General features: G+C 38.5%; 1 protein-coding gene across 2 annotated transcripts in view; it reads left to right on the forward strand.

The window, feature by feature from the left end:
* Positions 1 to 13,318, forward strand: part of C6H7orf78 (chromosome 6 C7orf78 homolog) — a 45,354-nt gene that overhangs the window by 15,090 nt on the left and 16,946 nt on the right. For both annotated transcript variants that reach the window (XM_055115716.1, XM_034963724.2), the window contains one exon: positions 11,375 to 11,830. In XM_055115716.1, the coding sequence (XP_054971691.1) occupies positions 11,375 to 11,830 (456 nt within the window). The remainder of the gene's footprint in view (positions 1 to 11,374; positions 11,831 to 13,318) is intronic.

Below are 13,318 nucleotides of genomic sequence, written 5' to 3' on the forward strand. Positions count from 1 at the left end.
TATTTCTTTGTAGCTATAGAAAATAAAACTGCCTTCTTGATTGCTTTTTTGGCTATTTCATTATTGGTGTATAGAAACACTACTAATTTTGTATGTTTATTTTGTATCTTGCAACTGAATTTGTTTTTTTTGGGGTTTTTGTTTTTTGTTTTTTGTTTTTGAGACGGAGTCTTGCTCTGTCGCCCAGGCTGGAGTGCAGTGGCACGATCTCAGCTCACTGCAAGCTCCACTTCCTGGGTTCACACCATTCTCCTGCCTCAGCCTCCCAAGTAGCTGGGACTACAGGCATTGTCTACCACACCTAGCTAATTTTTTTTTTTTTTTTTTTTTTTTTTTTGTATTTTTAGTAGAGACAGGATTTCACCATGTTAGCCAGGATGGTCTCCATCTCCTGACTTCATGATCTGCCCTCCTTGGACTCCCAAAGTGCTGGGATTACAGGCATGAGCCACCGCGCCTGGCCCGAATTTGTTTATTAGTTCTAAGAGTTTTTTTAGTGGAACCTTTTGGTTTTTCTAAATGTAAATATAAAATAGAATTTGACTTTCACTTTTCCAACTTAGATGTGCTTTATTTCTTTGTGATTTCTCTGGCTAAGACTTCCAGTATTTAGTTGAATCATAGTGGTGAAAGTGGGTATTTTTGCCTTGTTACACTTCTTAGAGAAAAGACTTTCAACTTTTCCCCATTTAGTATCATGTTAGCTGTGGGTTTGTCATTACGGCTTTTATTATATTGAGGTATGTTCCTTCAATGGTTAGCTTATTGAGAGTTTTTATCATAAAGTGGTGTTGAATTTTATCAAATTCTTTTTCTGCATCTGTTGAGATGATCAAATCAATTTTGTCCTTCATTCTGTTGATGTGATATGTTTATTGACTTCCACATGTTGAACCATCTTTTCAGCCCTGGTATAAATCACACCTTATCATGGTGTATATCTTTTTGATGTGCAGTTGGATTTGGTTTGCTAGCATTTTGTTGCAGATTTTTGCACCTCTGTTCATCAGGAATATTGGACTACTGTAGTTTTCTTATTTTCTTGTATCCTTTCCTGGCTTTTGTATCAGAGTAATGCTGATCTTGTAGAATGAGTTAGTTTTCTTCAATTTTTTGGAATAGTTTGAGGATGATTAGTATTAGTTCTTTATATATTTAGTAGAGTTTAGCAGTGAATCCATCAGTCTTTGTATTTTCTTTGCTGAGAGCCTTCTTATTACGGATTCCATATTACTACTTATTAGTCTGTTCAGGTTTTCTATTCTTCCTGATTTAATTTTAGTAGGTTGTATGCCTCCAGGAATTTTTCCATTTCCTCTTGGTTTTTCACTTTATATGCATATAGTTGTTAATAATAGTCTCTGATGATCGTTTATATTTCTCTGGCATCAGTTGTAAGTCTCCTTTTTAATTTCTGATTTTGTTTCTTAGAGTCTTTTCTCTTTTTTTCTTGGTTATTCTATCTAGTGGTTCATCAATTTTATCTATCTTTTCAAAAACTCAGCCTTGTATTTCATTGATTCTCTGTATTTCTTTTAGTTTTTATTCCATTTAGTTCTGCTCTTACCTTTTTTCTTTCTTTCTTTCTTTTTCTTTCTTTCTTCTGTCTTTCTCTCTCTCTGTCTTTCTCTCTTTCCTTCTTTCTTTTTTTGTTGCTATTTTTGGGTTTGGTTTCTTGTTGCTTTTCTAGTTCTTCCAGGTACAGCCTTAAGTTGTTTATCTAAAATCTTTGTTTTTTTGGTTGTTGTTGCTGCTGTTGTTGCTCTTGTTTTTATGTAGCTGTTTGTGCTACAAAGTTCCAGCCAAGTACTTCTTTTGCTGTATCCCACAGCTTTTGGTATGTTGTATTTTCATTTTCATTTGTATCAAGAAATTTTTAAATTAAAAAAATTTTCTTCTTTGACTCATTTGTTGTTCAGTAGAATTTTGTTTAGTTTCCATGTATTTGTATGGTTTTCAGAGTTCCCCTGGTATTTATTTCTAGTTTTATTCCATAGTGGTTGAGAAAATACTTAATATAACTTCAGTTTTAAAATTTGTTATGACATCTTTTGTGGTTTAACATGTGGCCCATTTTGAAGACTGTTCCAAGTGCTGATAAGAAGAATGCCTATTCTGGGCTGGGCGTGGTGGCTCATGCCTGTAATCCCAGCACTTTGGGAGGCCGAGGCGGGTGGATCACGAGGTCAGGAGATTGACACCATCCTGGCTAACATGGTGAAACCCCGTCTCTACTAAAAATACAAAAAATTAGCTGGGCGTGGTGATGGGTGCCTGTAGTCCCAGCTACTCGAGAGGCTGAGGCAGGAGAATGGTGTAAACCCAGGAGGCGGAGCTTGCAGTGAGCTGAGATCACGCCACTGCACTCCAGCCTGGGCAACAGAGCGAGACTCCGTCTCAAAATAAAAAAGGAAAAAAAAGTAAAATGCCTATTCTGTAGTTGTTGGAGAAAATGTTCTGTAAATGCCTGTTAGGTTCATTTAAATTCAATGTTTCTTTACTGATTTTCTGTCCACATGATCTGTCTAATGCTCCGAGTGGAGTGTTCAAGTATCCCACTATTATTATATTGGAATCTATGTCTCTCTTTAGATTTAGTAAAATTTGCTTTATAGATCTGGGTGCTCCAGTGTTGGGTGCATATATACCTAGAATTGTTATGTTCTCTTGCTGAACTGATTCCCCTTTACCATTATATAACAATATTCTTTATCTTTTATTTTTACTGTTTTTAACTTAGTCTGTTTTATCTGATATAAGTACAGCTACTCTTCTTTGCTTTTTTTTTCATAGAATATCTTTTCCCATACCTGTATTTTCCATGTATCTCTTTACAGATAAGTTGAGTTTCTTGTAAGCAGAATATAGTTGAATCATGTTTTTGTGTCTATTCAGCCAGTGTAAATCTTTTAAGTGGAGATTTTAATTCATTTACTTTCAAGGTTATTATTGATTTTTGAAGTTTTCTTTCTGTCATATTGTTCATTGTTTTCTGGCTGTTTTATATATTCTTTACTTGTTCTTTTTTCTTTTATTATTTGCCCATAGGGTCTTGTAGTTTTCTGTTGTGGTACTATTTGACTCCTTTCTCTTCCTCGTCTGTGTGTTTGCTTTACCAGTGATTTTACACTTACTTATGTTTTCATGATGATGACTGATCCTTTCCCTTTCAAGTTTAGGACTCCCTTGAGCATTTTTTGTAGAAACAGTCTAGTGATGATGAATTCCCTCAGAATTTGCTTCTCTGGGAACGACTTTATTTATCCTGTATGAAGGATAATTTTCTTAGATATAGTATCCATAGGTGATAGGATTTTTTCTTTTAGCACTCTGAACACATCATCCCATTCCTTCCTTTCCTGTAAGGTTTCTGATGAGAAATCTGCTCTTAGTCTGATGGAGGTAACTTTATAGGTAACTAGAAGCTTTTCTCTTGTTGTTTTTATAAACTTGTCTTTAGACAGTTTAACTACAATGTGCTGTCTCCATTTGGAGATCACTGTGCCTTCGCTAACACTATGTCTTCATGTCAATATGGTTTGGCTGTGTCCTCACCCAAATCTCATCTTGAATTGTACTCCCAAAATTCCCATGTGTTGTGTGAGGGACCCAGTGGGAGATAATTTGAATCACAGAGGCAGTTTCCCCCATACTATTCTCATGATAGTGAATAAGTCTCACGAGATATGATGGTTTTATCAGGAGTTTCTGCTTTTGCATCTTCCTCATTTTCTCTTGCCATTGCCATGTAAAAAGTGCCTTTCACCTCCCGCCATAATTCTGAGGCCTCCTCAGCCATGTGGAACTGTAAGTCCAATTAAACCTCATTTTCTTCCCAGTCTCAGATATGTCTTTATCAGCAGTGTGAAAATGGACTAATACACTAAATTGGTATCAGAAGAGTGGGGTGTTGCTGAAAAGATACCTGAAAATGTGGAAACAATTTTGGAATTGGGTAACAGGCAGAGGCTGGAACAGTTTGGAGGGCTTTGAAGAAGGCAGGAAAATGTGTGAAAGTTTGGAAATTCCTAGAGACTTGTTGAATGGCTTTGATCAAAAGCCTGATAGTGATATGGACAATAAGGTCCAGACTGAGGTGGTCTCAGATGGAGATGAGGAACTTGTTGGGAACTGGAGCAAAGGTGACTCTTGTTTTGTTTTAGCAAAGAGACTGGTGGCATTTTGCTCCTGCCCTAGAGATTTGTGGAATTTTGAACTTTAGAGAGAAGATTTAGGGTATCTGGCAGAAGAAATTTCTAAGCAGCCAAGCATTTAAGATGTGACTTGGATGCTGTTAAAGGCATTCAGTTTTATAAGGGAAGCAGAGCATAAAAGTTCAGAAAATTTGCAGCCTGACAATGTGATAGAGAAGAAAAACCCATTTTCTGAGGAGAAATTCAACCTGGCTGCAGAAATTTACATAAGTAACAAGGAGCCAAATGTTAATTCCCAAGAGAATGGGGAAAATGTCTCTAGGGCATGTCAGATGTCTTCACAGCAGACCCTCCCATCACAGGCCCAGAGACCTAAGAGAAAATGGTTTTGTGGGCCAGGCCCAGGGTCTCTGTACTACGTGCAGCCTAGGGACTTGGTGCCCTGTGTCCCAGCTGCTCCAGCCCTGGCTGTAAGGGGCCAATGTAGAGCTTGGGCAATGGCTTCAGAGGGTGCAAGCCCCAAGCCTTGGCAGCTTTCATATGGTGTTGAACCTGCGAGTGCACAGAAGTCAAGAACTGGGGTTTGGGAACCTCCGCCTAGATTTCAGAAGATGTGTGAAAATGCATGAATGCCCAAGCAGAAGTTTGCTGCAGGAGCGGGGCACTCATGGAGAGTCTCTGCTAGGACAGTGCAGAAGGGTAATGTGCTGTGGGAGCCCCCACACAGAGTCCCCACTGGGGCATGGCCTACTAGAGCTATGAGAAGAGTGATACCATCCTCCAGACCCCAGAATGGTAGATCCACTGACAGCTTGCACCATGTGCCTGGAAAAGCCACAGACACTCAATGCCAGCCCGTGAAAGCAGCTGGGAGGAAGGCTGTACCCTGCAAAGCCACAGGGGAGGAGCTGCCTAAGACCATGGGAACCCACCTCTTGCATCAGCATGACCTGGATGTGATTCCTAGAGTCAAAGGAGATCATTTTGGAGCTTTAAAATTTGACTGCCCAGATGGATTTCAGACTTGCATGGGCCCTGTAACCCCTTTGTTTTGGCCAATTTCTCCCATTTGGAACTGCTGTATTTACCAAATACCTGTACCCCCATTGTATCAAGGAAGTAACTAGCTTGCTTTTGATTTTACAGGCTCATAGGTGGAAGGGAGTTGCCTTGTCTCAGATGAGACTTTGGATTGTGGACTTTTGGGTTTAATGCTGAAATGAGTTAAGACTTTGGGAGATTGTTGGGAAGGCATGATTGGTTTTGAAATGTGAGGACATGAGATTTGGAGGGGCCAGGGGTGGAATGACATAGTTTAACTGTGTCCCCACCCAAATCTCATCTTGAATTGTACTCCCATAATTCCCATGTGTTATGGGAGGGACCCGGTGGAAGATAATTTGAATCATGGGTGCAGTTTCCCCGATACTGTTTTTGTGGTAGTGAATAAGTCTCACAAGATCTGGTGGTTTTATCAGGGGTGTCCGCTTTTGCATCTTTCTCATTTTCTCTTGCCACCGCCATGTAAGAAGTGCCTTTCACCTCCCACCATGATTCTGAGGCCTCCCCAGCCATGAGGAACTGTAAGTCCAATTAAACGTCTTTTTCTTCTCAGTCTCAAGTATGTTTTTATCAGCAGCATGAAAACAGATTAATATGATGTCTAAATCTCTTGCTAGACTTTGGAACTTTTCAGCTATTATTTTGCTAAACAGGTTTTTGAACACTTTTGTCCTCTCCTCACCTTCTGAGATACCAAAAATTCATATATCATTTGCTTTATAGTGTCCCATATGTTATGAAGGCTTCATTCATTCTTTTTTATTCTTTGTTTTTTCATTTTTGTCTGACTGGGTTATTTCAAAAGACCTGTCTTCAAGTTCTGAGATTCTTTCTTCTGCTTAATCTATTGTTGGAGCTTTCAAATATATTTTGTAGTTCATTAAATGAACTCTTCAGTTCTAGAATTTCCATTTGGTCTTTTTTATAATATTTGTCTCTTTGGTAAATTTCTCATTCATATCCTGAATTATTTTTTCTGATTTCTTTGTATTGTTTTTCAGCATTCTCCCGTATGTTGCTGAGCTCCTTTAAAATCAGTATTTTGAATTCTTTTTCTGGGATTTTGTGAAATTTTTTTGATTGGGATCTGTTGCTGGAGAATTATTTTATTCCTTTGGAGGCGTCATATTTCTTGCTCTTTCATGTTTTCTGTGTCCCTACATATCTATGCATCTATGTCTTCTTTGAATTTTTTGAATTTTCTTTTGAGTTTAGGGCTTTTTCCTAAAAATTTATCTATGATGTTTGTTGGGGCCATTTGGCTTTGATTCTGAATGTGTGCAGTAGTGTAGTCTCTATATGATTTCTTTGCCTACAAACAATGTTAGTGGTATCTGTGATTTCCTCAGTGGCTTAGGGTCATTAGTGGAGGCTATGGTGGAGATTTTCTGGGAAAAGGGATTGCAGGTAGGTCAGTCTTCAGGCCCAAGTGGTTGCAGCAGTAGGCTGAGTATACCTGTCCTTTAGCCCCCTGGGTGGTGTATGCTGGCACCAGTGTTAGTTGTCCAGTTGGGCCAATTATCAGGCCTCCACGTGTCTTGCCCAGATGCTGGTAATGGCAGTGGTGAGCCAGGTGGGTGTACTGGTTTTCAGCCTCATGTGCAGACAGCATGGTGTGGGCCATGGCAGTAGCAGTGGTAAAATGACTGTCTTATTCCTGAGCAGTGCTCACTGGTGTTGGCAGTGGCTGTGATTGGCTGGGCAGACCCCTCCCGAAGCTCCTAGATGGCACATGTGAGTGTGTGTTTGTGCTGTTGGTAGCAAGGTGAGTGGGCCCATCTTCAGGTTCCTAGGGGGATAAAATAGATGGTATAGGTGGTGGAATAGACAGAATAATCACCAAGTCCTTGGGTGGTGTGCTCAGGCTTGGAGATGTGGTGCCAATTTGGGAGTGTCTGTCCTCAGGCCCCTGATGGTGTGCAGGGGGATAGGCTGTAGTAGGCAGGTTGAGACAGTCTGTGATGGTTGGTGTGGATACCTGACCTTAGGGCTTGTACTAGAAAGCATAGTGGCCCTGCTGTTTGCATGGGTAGGTTGCTATCAGCAGTCTCCTACAAGCAGCTCTCAGGCTTTGGGAAGTGAACATTTAATCTCTGGCAGCAGCAGTGACTGCAGTGGTGAGTGTGAGGAGCCTGATTTGAGGATGTGCACTAGAGTACAGAACCCGTGCTGCTGGCATGGGCAGGATTGGCACAGGGAGTCTCCAGTTCTAGGTTGCACTTGTTTCAGCTCCCTGCTGCAGTAGTGGCTTCAGCACTGTGCAGAGGATGGAGATGAGGATCCCACCCTCTACTGGTAGCCAGAGCACATGACCATACTGCAGGGGGGCAGGGTCACCACCCACAACCCAAACATGCAGCTCTCAGACTTATTTGCTCTTGGAGGCAGCAGCTGCAACAGCACCATGCAGAAGTGAGAAAGAACCCCACCCTCTGTGAGTGAGCTTTAACACAGGCCACACTGCTAATGGGGACATGGTTGCAACTCACAGCCCCAGACAAGCAGCCCTCTCTTGCCCATCCAGCCCCTAGTGGCAGCAAGAGCAGCTGCAGCTGCAGTGAAATGCAGAGAAGGAAAGAGATCCCATTCTCTATACATAAATCCTAGCACAGAGGCCACTCTGCCAGCAGGGTTGTGGTCACTCCTTCCAGCTCCAGTCAGACAGCTCTCAGGCCCGCTTGCCTTGGCTCCCAGTGGCAACAACTGCTATGGCACTGTGCACATGTAGAGGGAAAGATCCCACTCTCTCACTGTGAACCCAAGTACAATATGTGACACAGTTAGAGGTGGAGTCACTTATCAAAGCCCCAGATAGAAAGCTCATCAGCTCTGGAAAGCATGTAATTTGGCTTCTTTGTGCCCAGTGGCCACCTCCTTGGTGTGCTGCACCATTTTTTTTCCCCAGGCAATAGTACTCTGTTGGACTAAAGTACAGGGGACCCCAAGCATCTTTGGGCTCAGCCAATGCTGTGCCTCTGTAGCCCTCTGGGTGGACACCAGGGGATATAAACAGAGGTTCCCAGGATGTGGAGATGGGACAGCTGTTGTTCCCAGAGCAGGATGCAGAATGGTGATGGCTAGGCTCTCACAATGGTGCCATGCTGTAGCCACTTAGATCTCAGGAGTGTGTGTGACCCAGTGCATTTTCTATCTGGTACAATGCCCTCATTGGGTCTCCAGATGAACACCCACACTAGTCTTAGGGTTAATGTGGGTACAGGAGCTCTCCAATGGTTGGGATTGCAGCAGTCCACAGTGAGGATGTAAGCCAATGAGGGTATCCCACTTACCCTTTCTCTGCAAAAAGGAGCCCCTATGGGCTCCCAGCCAATCTTGGCCAAGCTAACCCCTTGCTTTCTTCCCCTTCTGTGTCTCAGATATTTCTCTGTTGAACTCCGGTGTTCTCTACTAGATGTTTTATCTGAAATGTGATTATCTATTTGGTTAAGTTTTGTTTCTTCTGTCTGGAGAAGGCAAGTGCCCGATGCCTCTAGTCAGCATCTTGAAGCTGTCTCTACATTCAAGATATTTCTAATTTATTGATGCGGATATTTATTGCTGTAAACTTCCTTCTTAGAACTGCTTTTGCTGTATCCCATAGGTTTTGGTGTGTTGTATTTCCATTTTCATTTGTTTCAATAAATTTTTAAATTTTTTCTTTGCCTCATTTGTTATTCAAGAGCGTGTTGCTTAATTTCCATGTATTTGTATAGTTTCCAAAGTTCTTTCTGTTATTGATTTCTAGTTTTATTCCACTGTAGTCAGAAAAGATACTTTCTATGTTTTTAATCCTTTTTAATTTGTTTAGACTTGCTTTGTGGCCTAACTTATGATCTATCCTGGAGACGGTTACATTTGCGAATGAGAAGAACATACATTGTTAGTTACTGGGTGGAATGTTCTGTAAACGTCTGTTAGGTTTATTTGCTCTAGAATGCAGTTTAACTTTGATACTTCTTCATTGATTTTGTCTAGAAGTTCTGTTTATTTCTAAAAGTGGAGTTTTGAGGTCCCTTACTATTATTATATTGCTGTCTATCTCTCCCTTTAGATCAAATAATATTTGTTTTATATATTTGGGTGCTGGATGCACATACATTTGCTATTGTTATATCTTCTTCCTTAATATACTTCTTAATCATTATGTAATGGCCTTCTTTGTCTCTTTTTACATTTTTTTATTTGAAGTCTGTTTTATCTGAAATAAGTATAGTTACTTCTGTTTAGTTTTGGTTTCCATTTGTATGGAACATCATTTTCTATCCCTTCATTTTCAGTCTATGTGTGTCTTTACAGGTGAAGTGAGGTTCTTGTAGGTAGCAAATAATTGAGTCCTTTTTTAATCCATTCAGTCAGTCTACGTTTTTTAATTGGGGAAATTAACTTGTTTACCCTGAAAGTTATTGTTAACACTTGAAGACATACTCTCTGATTTCGTTAATTGTTTTCTGGTTGTTTTGTATATATTATTTTTTCTTTCTTCCCTTCTCATTGTTTATCTTTGTGGCTTGGTTGTTTTCTGTAGTGATGAACTTTGATTCCTTTCTCTTTTTCATTTGCGTATCTACTGTCATTTTTTTCTTTCTGATTAGTATGGGGCTTACATTTTATTGAAATCTACCCATTATATGACCTTCTTTCATAAACTGTTTCTTCTCCTTTATTCCTTATTTTGGTTAATAAACTGCAATATATTTGAAACAAAGCTCAAGATATTAGATTTGCTAAGTAGCTCATAAGAACAACCTCCCTTTCTCATCTTCATGCTACATCTTTGTTTAGGTTTTTTATCATGTCACCTAAATCGTTGCTATGTTGGGTTTGGGCTTTTTTTTTTTTTTTTTTTTTGGCTTAGCTTTCATTTTTTATTTTGAGGCCACCCTCCATACTGCTACCACACTGATCTTTCTGAAATACAAATAACTTGCTAACCATTTTCCTGTTTAAAATATTTTATTTGTTCCCTTTTCCCTCTTGGATGAATTTAAAACTTCTTAGTGTGGCATAAAAGACTTTTAATACTATAACTCCAATTTTTCTAGTTTTTCCTATCATATCATTTTTCACTGTCTCCTCACAGAGAAGCTATGCTCCTTTTACATGCTTCTTGTTTTTCTCTCAATATGGCATAGCCCGTTATAAAATAAAAATATTTATAAGAGTATTTGGAAAACAATCCATCACTGCAAAATATTACAAATTTTTGAAAATGGACATTTTCAACATATATGAAGAGTAGTTTCCTTTCATTTATAGTAGTTTCCCTTCACTTGCAACTTTAGCATATTGAAAATTAACATTTAGAATTTTGATGATCCTCTATTTTGATGTTATTATGAAACAACACAAAATTCTAGCACAAGACAAGGAAATTCATCCTCACCTTAGGTCCTTATTTCCCAGGAACCAGCATTGTTGTACTATTTCTACTTCACCAAATATATTCTGATTGGTAATTAGCCTTTCCAAGGAGATTCTGAATTCATTGAATCATCCAGTAACATATTGATAATGTCATTAAATCTGAGAAGTGTAATAATGATTTCCACGTCACTGCTTAGCTGGTCAGCAAAAAAGCAAATGCATGATTCTCATCTATAAGTTTCAATAGCAGTAATTACAATGTACTCATGATGGTTTAGGCAGCCATAGATATCCTAGAAATAGGTAATGACAAATTTCACATACTTTCTATTTCTAGGTCAAATGTTATTGCCTTCCTTTACCACCTGGAATGTTTCTACTTACCTCTCAAGATCGATCCAAATAACAGCTTTTGACATCATGTCTATTTTCTTGATAAAGCTAGCTGACCAATCTCCTTGCTTCTCATAATACTTGCAATATCTATCCTATTACACAGGTTTTATTTTTGGCTTTTATGTTTGTCTTTTAAGTAGGTTACTTAAGGACATGGATTTTACATCAATCATTTAAAAAATTACCAGCCCTTAGTGCACTGACTGCTGTGACAAAGGTGCTGAATAAATATTTGCAGCAATGATATTTTTTTCCTTCTCCTCCATACATATTCCCTGTCATTTCTGAGCTTTTTCCTGCTTCATAAATTTTTCAAAGATTAACTTGTCCTGGAGAGAAAATGTTGAGTACACCATTGCTATAGTGACAAGCTTCACCTATTTCCATGTGTGTTGCAGATTCCTCCATGTGAAAATGCCCTCCACATAATATACCATGAGTCTCAGAGAGGCACAAGAGATAGGGATATTGCAAAGAGGCTGCAATATCCTTCACGACAGGATCTCAACTCCAAATGGAAAAAGAGTGTTCTGCAACCTCCACAATGTAAAATGAAAGTTAATGTATGGGAAATAAAGCCTCCTGATTTTAGCTACAAACTGTATACTTCTTTGAGAATTCCAGAAAGACCATCAAAACCAATTAAGGAAGAAAAAAGGAGGAAAAAAATCAGTTTTCCAGAAACAATGCTTCACTTGCCCAGCATAAGGAATCATCCTAAGGAGGTCACAGCTCCTAAATTTATAACTACATTTCCACGTCTGGATTTACAAAAAGCAAAGTTAATGTTTGTGAAGAGTGGACAATATCCAAGGGGTGTATATGTCAATCCCAAACCACATGACTTTCGACAGGTACAAAAGAGCATTTGAATAAAAACAATTTAAGATAGATAAGGGGAACTATATATTATTTTTTATTCATTTCTTAATGAGAAAAACTATTACATATAGGAAAATGGTATGTGTATATAATGTGTATAATGCTGTCCTTTTTTCTCATGGTACAATACAATTCACATTTAGCAATAAATGATAGAACAGAGAGGTAAGAACCTGATTGATTCTGATGAGGTTTTATCTGCCAGGTCAAGTGGCCAACTCTGAGATAGGCTTTCTTAGGTTTCAAGAGAACAGGTTGGGTTTAGATATGATTGGAGAACAGACATCAGTTGCCAGGAGTTTATAACCTACTACTAATAAAATAAATTTGTGGAATAAATTGGTGAATGAATGAAAATAGTTAAAAAGGGATATTCTATTACTTTAATGAATCTTTTGGATGATTAATAATTTAAATAATATATGGGCAATAATTAGATTTATAATTTAAAAGGGTGATGAAGTATATGGAGATGCAAATAAGGTCAAATATTTATGCAAAATATAATTCCACTAAAATGTGAATATATTCTGTTCTTAGATCTATAATTTAGCACATAAATGTGACTTGCTAGGCAAAGAGTTAAACAGTAGAACTGACAGAACAGGATCTAGAAATAGTGAGATAAAAGAATAAGTGTATTCCAGTGGGAAAATGTAGAATAGTAGTTAAGAGCATGGCTTCTAAGATCAGAGTATCCCTGTTCTTTTATTTTCTAATAACTTTAGACAAGATACTAAGCCTTTTTGATTCTTTATACTGTGGGTTAATAATGCTACATACTTTTTATGGTTATTTTAAGTAATGAATGAAACAATATATGCAAAGCACAACAGAATCTGAAATGTTGAGGTATTCGATGAATGTTAACTCTATGAGCTATTAGGATAAAATTTGGAAAATACAGGGAGCTATAGTCAATAACTCTCTTTACTTATTCAGGGCATCTAAATATTTTTGTTCATAGTAAATAATATATGTTACCTTTTAGAGATGAGGGAGGTCATGTAAATATTTCCATTCATAGTAAATAACATATGTTACCTTTTAGAGATGAGGGAGGTCATTTAAATATTAAATGTTACTGGTTTATTTAAATACCTTATTAGGCCAGGAGCAGTGGCTCATACCTGTAATCCTAGCACTTTGGGAGGCCACAGTGGGAGGATCATGAGGTCAGGAGTTCGAGACCAGCCTAACCAACATGGTGAAATCCCGTCTTTACTAAAAATACAAAAATTAGCCAGATGTGGTAACACGTGCCTGTAATTCCAGCTACTTGGGAGGCTGAGGCAAGAGAATCGCTTGAACTTGGGAGGTGAAAGTTGCAGTGAGCCGAGATCTCACCACTGCACTCCAGCCTGGGCGACACAGCGAGACTCCATCTCAAAAAATAATAATAAATATATAAATAAATAAATAAATAAATATTTTACTAATGACAGACTTAAAAACTTGAG

This window comes from Pan paniscus, chromosome 6 (genome assembly GCF_029289425.2).
Source record: "Pan paniscus chromosome 6, NHGRI_mPanPan1-v2.0_pri, whole genome shotgun sequence".
Lineage (NCBI taxonomy): Eukaryota > Metazoa > Chordata > Mammalia > Primates > Hominidae > Pan > Pan paniscus.